Source organism: Oncorhynchus clarkii, unplaced genomic scaffold (genome assembly GCF_045791955.1).
Source record: "Oncorhynchus clarkii lewisi isolate Uvic-CL-2024 unplaced genomic scaffold, UVic_Ocla_1.0 unplaced_contig_6747_pilon_pilon, whole genome shotgun sequence".
Taxonomy (NCBI): domain Eukaryota; kingdom Metazoa; phylum Chordata; class Actinopteri; order Salmoniformes; family Salmonidae; genus Oncorhynchus; species Oncorhynchus clarkii.
In genome coordinates this window covers 236887-242974 of record NW_027257996.1, presented here as the reverse complement: position 1 = coordinate 242974, position 6088 = coordinate 236887, and the positions used below count along the sequence as shown (strand labels likewise).

At 51.5% G+C, this 6088-nt stretch overlaps 1 protein-coding gene across 1 annotated transcript in view; it reads left to right on the top strand.

Moving 5' to 3' along the window:
- Positions 1-1764: 1764 nt before the first annotated feature.
- The window catches only part of LOC139394439 (transcription initiation factor TFIID subunit 2), a gene marked incomplete at its 5' end in the record, with an annotated part of 38713 nt that continues 34389 nt past the window's right edge, over positions 1765-6088 (top strand). Inside the window, 3 exon segments of the mRNA XM_071142506.1 lie at positions 1765-1949; positions 2893-3006; positions 5693-5792. Coding sequence (XP_070998607.1) covers positions 1765-1949; positions 2893-3006; positions 5693-5792 — 399 coding nt within the window.

The window sequence follows — 6088 nt, the reverse complement described above, 5'->3', positions numbered from 1 at the left end:
AAAGGAGAATGGATTTAGTAGAAGCCAGTAGGGTGGTCTGAAAGGAGAATGGATTTATTAGGAGCCAGTAGGGTGTTCTGAAAGGAGAATGGATTTAGTAGAAGCCAGTAGGATGTTCTGAATGGATTTAGTAGAAGCCAGTAGGGTGTTCTGAATGGATTTAGTAGAAGCCAGTAGGGTGTTCTGAAAGGAGAGTGGATTTAGTAGAAGCCCATAGAGTTCTGAAAGGAGAGTGGATTTAGTAGAAGCCAGTAGGGTGTTCTGAAAGGAGAATGGATTTAGTAGAAGCCAGTAGGGTGTTCTGAATGGATTTAGTAGAAGCCAGTAGGGTGTTCTGAATGGATTTAGTAGAAGCCCGTAGGGTGTTCTGAAAGGAGAATGGATTTAGTAGAAGCCAGTAGGGTGTTCTGAAAGGAGAATGGATTTAGTAGAAGCCAGTAGGGTGTTCTGAATGGATTTAGTAGAAGCCAGTAGGGTGTTCTGAAAGGAGATTGGATTTAGTAGAAGCCAGTAGGGTGTTCTGAATGGATTTAGTAGAAGCCAGTAGGGTGTTCTGAAAGGAGAATGGATTTAGTAGAAGCCAGTAGGGTGTTCTGAAAGGAGAATGGATTTAGTAGAAGCCCGTAAAGGCACGCAACCATGTAGGGTAAAATATGTTGACATATACACTGAGTGTATAAACATTAGGAACACCTTCGTCGGGACATGGACTCTACAAGGTGTTGAAAGTGTTCCACAGGGATGCTGGCCCATGTTGACTCTACAAGGTGTAGAAAGTGTTCCACAGGGATGCTGGCCCATGTTGACTCTACAAGGTGTTGAAAGTGTTCCACAGGGATGCTGGCCCATGTTGACTCCAATGCTTCCCACAGTTGTGTCAAGTTGGCTGGATGTCCTTTAGGTGGTGGACCATTCTTGATCCACACGGGAAACTGTTGTGTGTGAAAAACCCAGCAGCGTTGCAGTTCTTGACACAAATCGGTGCGACTGGCACCTACTACCATAACACTGTTCAAAGGCACTTAAATATTTTGTCTTGCCCACTCACCCTCTGAATGACACACATACACAATCCATGTCTCATTTGTCTCAAGGCTTAAAAATCCTTCTTTAACCCCGTCTCCTCCCCTTCATCTCCACTGATTGAAGTGGATTTAACAAAGTGACATAAATAAGGGATCATATCTTTCACCTGGATTCACCTGGTCAGTCTATGTCATGGAACTAGCAGGTGTTCTTAATGTTTTGTCCACTCAGTGTATATTTAAGCAGATTTCCTTTCCACCTACGACCACTAGGTGGAGAATGACTCCTTATACTCTAAGTTGAAGCAGCGTCAAGGATGTGTGAATCAGTCTAGGAAACTCGGCGTGCGATGCTGACATATTGTCCAAGATGGTTTCTCTCCAAATATACGTTTGGAGAGAATAGAATACAACAGAAACAGAATAAGTGTATTCTTCCCCCCCCCCCCCCTCGTCGGTAACCTAGGAGCTCGTCGGTAACCTAGGAGCTCGTCGGTAACCTAGGAGCTCGTCGGTGTTACTTGGATTTGTTTCCTAAGAACAGCGTGGTAACTGTGGGTTCTTATCCAGATTTCTAGAAGTCTGGTACAGAGAGATTATTGAAATGATATTTCATCATCGTATTCAGTACCAGGCATAAATTGCGCAAAGCTTTGGCATAGCTGAGAGTGTCTCAGAGGGAACCTCTGTAGTGTTGCTGCGTGGACACCTGTTTAAAGATATTTTTCCCTTTTCCCAGGTCACCCACTTCTGTTTGCCCCAGCTCCTGCCCCTGTTGAAACACTCCATGTCCTACCTGCATGAGATCTTTGAGTTCTACGAGGAGATCCTGACCTGTCGCTATCCTTACTCCTGCTTCAAGACTGTGTTTGTGGACGAGGCCTACGTCCAGGTGTCTTCCTACGCGTCGATGAGCATCTTCAGGTGGCTACAGTCTCTTGTGTCTAGTCCTGATGCCGTTCTTCATGTGGCTTTTACTCTCCCATCAACAACACATTTTTACTTCGGAACGATGTTGCACAACGTTTGGATGTTTACATTGTATTGTGGAAACTTCTCACTGTTTGTTTTAACGTTTTACGTTTTCCCACGAGTTTGTCACTGAAAATATTTAGATTAGGAGGTCCAATTAAATTCTGATTTATTACGTCAATATTAACTCGGTTAAGACCGTCACCTCAGGTGCTTTTGCAGTTTCCCTCGGTGACAAAGAACAGCTCTCCTCAACCATTCACTTCTCACTTTCACTTTTCATAATGCTGACTTGTTTTGGCACAAGTCAAACTGAACATGGTTTTTCTTCTCCCTTACCCCCTCTCGCTTATCCCGCTTTCTCTCGCCCTTCTCTCTCTTCCCCTCTCCCTTGCCCCCTCTCCCTTACCCCCTCTCCCTTATCCCTCTCTCTCGCCTGTCTCTCTCCCTTACCCCCTCTCGCTTATCCCTCTCTCTCTCGCCCTTCTCTCTCTTCCCCTCTCCCTTACCCCCTCTCCCTTATCCCTCTCTCTCCCTTACCCCTTCTCCCTTACCCCCTCTCCCTTACCCCTTCTCCCTTACCCCCTCTCCCTTACCCCCTCTCCCTTACACCCTCTCCCTTACACCCTCTCCCTTACCCCCTCTCCCTTACCCCCTCTCCCTTACCCCCTCTCCCTTATCCCTCTTTCTCGCCCGTCTCTCTCCCGTACCCTTCTCTCTCTTCCCCTCTCCCTTACCCCCTCTCCCTCATCCCTCTCTCTCTCTTGCCCTTCTCTCTCTTCCCCTCTCCCTTACCCCTCTCTCTCTCTTGCCCTTCTCTCCCTTACCCCCTCTCCCTTATCCCTCTCTCTCGCCCGTCTCTCTCCCTTACCCGTCTCTTCCTCTCTCCTCTCAGTACTAATCTGCTCCACAGTGCCATGATCATAGACCAGACCCCCCTGACCAGACAGTGTTTAGCTCAGGCCCTGGCCCAGCAGTTCTTTGGCTGCTTCATCTCCAGGATGTCCTGGTGAGTAACGTACTGAGTAATACCTGACGGAATATAGTGGAGTGGTGGAGCGGCCTACAGACACCACACACACACACTCTCTCACACACACACACTCCCTCACACACACACGTCAAACGTAAGAAGCACTCCTGGTTCAACCTAGGAGCTCGTCGGTGACCTTGGAGCTCGTCGGTAACCTAGGAGCTCGTCTGTGGCCTTGGAGCTCGTCTGTGGCCTTGGAGCTCGTCTGTGGCCTTGGAGCTCGTCTGTGGCCTTGGAGCTCGTCTGTGGCCTTGGAGCTCGTCTGTGGCCTTGGAGCTCGTCTGTGGCCTTGGAGCTCGTCTGTGGCCTTGGAGCTCGTCGGTGGCCTAGGAGCTCGTCGGTGGCCTAGGAGCTCGTCGGTGACCTAGGAGCTCGTCGGTGGCCTAGGAGCTCGTCGGTGGCCTAGGAGCTCGTCGGTGGCCTAGGAGCTCGTCGGTGGCTTTGGAGCTCGTCGGTAACCTAGGAGCTCGTCGGTGGCCTAGGAGCTCGTCGGTGACATAGGAGCTCGTCGGTGACCTTGGCGCTCGTCGGTAACCTAGGAGCTCGTCGGTGGCCTAGGAGCTCGTCGGTGACCTAGGAGCTCGTCGGTGACCTTGGAGCTCGTCGGTAACCTAGGAGCTCGTCTGTGACCTAGGAGCTCGTCTGTGGCCTTGGAGCTCGTCGGTGACCTAGGAGCTCGTCGGTGACCTAGGAGCTCGTCGGTAACCTAGGAGCTCGTCGGTGGCCTAGGAGCTCGTCGGTGGCCTTGGAGCTCGTCGGTGGCCTAGGAGCTCGTCGGTGGCCTAGGAGCTCGTCGGTAGCCTAGGAGCTCGTCGGTAACCTAGGAGCTCGTCGGTGGCTTTGGAGCTCGTCGGTAACCTAGGAGCTCGTCGGTGGCCTAGGAGCTCGTCGGTGACGTAGGAGCTCGTCGGTGACCTTGGCGCTCGTCGGTAACCTAGGAGCTCGTCTGTGGCCTTGGAGCTCGTCGGTAACCTAGGAGCTCGTCTGTGGCCTAGGAACTCGTCTGTAACCTAGGAGCTCGTCGGTGGCCTAGGAGCTCGTCGGTGGCCTAGGAGTTCGTCGGTGGCCTAGGAGCTCGTCGGTGGCCTAGGAGCTCGTCGGTGGCCTAGGAGTTCGTCGGTGGCCTAGGAGTTCGTCGGTGACCTAGGAGTTCGTCGGTGACCTAGGAGTTCGTCGGTGACCTAGGAGCTCGTTGGTAACCTAGGAGCTCGTCTGTGGCCCTGGAACTCGTCGGTAACCTTGGAACTCGTCGGTAACCTAGGAGCTCGTCGGTAACCTAGGAGCTCGTCGGTGGCCTAGGAGCTCGTCGGTGGCCTAGGAGCTTGTCGGTGACCTAGGAGCTCGTCGGTAACCTAGGAGCTCGTCGATGGCTTTGGAGCTCGTCGGTAACCTAGGAGCTCGTCGGTAACCTAGGAGCTCGTCGGTGGCCTAGGAGCTCGTCGGTGGCCTAGGAGCTCGTCGGTGACCTAGGAGCTCGTCGGTGACCTTGGAGCTCGTCGGTAACCTAGGAGCTCGTCGGTGACCTAGGAGCTCGTCTGTGACCTAGGAGCTCGTCTGTGACGTAGGAGCTCGTCGGTGACCTTGGAGCTCGTCTGTGGCCTTGGAGCTCGTCGGTAACCTAGGAGCTCGTCGGTGGCCTAGGAGCTCGTCGGTGGCCTAGGAGCTCGTCGGTGGCCTAGGAGCTCGTCGGTGGCCTTGGAGCTCGTCGGTGGCCTAGGAGCTCGTCGGTGGCCTAGGAGCTCGTCGGTAACCTAGGAAGGAGCTCGTCGGTAACCTAGGAGCTCGTCGGTGTTACTTGGATTTGTTTCCTAAGAACAGCGTGGTAACTGTGGGTTCTTATCCAGATTTCTAGAAGTCTGGTACAGAGAGATTATTGAAATGATATTTCATCATCGTATTCAGTACCAGGCATATATTGAGCAAAGCTTTGGCATAGCTGAGAGTGTCTCAGTATGATGAATCTGTGTATGTGTTTGGCAACATGTCTACAGCTGGGGGGGGGGGGGGGCTCTTGGCAAAAGTGCTGCTGCTGTCAGTTGGGGAGGCTGAGGTTTCACGACGTCTTCAAAGGATCACTGCAAACAATGGACCCCCTGTCTTATTAAGTGGTTGAAACTAAGTCAGATGTGGAAGCTCCACTTAGTCTTATTTATTTTTCTTGTAGAAAAAAGCCCCAGTTGTGTAAGACCTCGGAGGAGTCGAACAGGCCTTTCTCTTTTTTGATACGAAAGACCCGTCAACCTGCTTGCAATTCATCTTGTGGTTTCATTTCTTTTCAAGCCTGTAATTGAAGTCAGCTTGTTTTCTGAAACTGCGCTCGTATCCAGCTTGTAAAGAGAGAGGTTTAGCACTTTCTGTGTGTTACAGATTTTCACATGATTTCATCTCATTACGTGAAGCTACGGCCAGTATTCATTAAATTAGTCTGAGTTAAAAACCACCATGGTTGAATAAAGTATATTGTTTCTCTCGCTCTCTCTCTGTGTGTGTGTGTGTGTGTGTGTGTGTGTGTGTGTGTGTGTGTGTGTGTGTGTGTGTGTGTGTGTGTGTGTGTGTGCAATAAAAGGTAAGTTAGTAAATGCCTGCCAAACGGGTTAAAATGAAGTCATTGTGTGTCGTCTGGCCCGATCGCCTTACCTGTTGTCTGGTCTGTGTTCTGTAGGGCTGATGAGTGGGTGCTGAAGGGGATCTCTGGCTACATCTATGGTCTGTACCTGAAGAAGACCTTTGGAGTGAACCAGTACCGCCATTGGATCAAAGAGGTAGGGGGTGGAACCAGTACCTCCACTGGGTCAAAGAGGTAGGGGGTGGAACCAGTACCTCCACTGGGTCAAAGAGGTAGGGAGTGGAACCAGTACCGCCATTGGATCAAAGAGGTAGGGGGGTGGAACCAGTACTGCCATTCGATCAAAGAGGTAGGGGGTGGAACCAGTACCGCCTTTGGATCAAAGAGGTAGGGGGTGGAACCAGTACTGCCATTGGATCAAAGAGGTAGGGGGTGGAACCAGTACCGCCTTTGGATCAAAGAGGTAGGGGGTGGAACCAGTACTGCCATTCG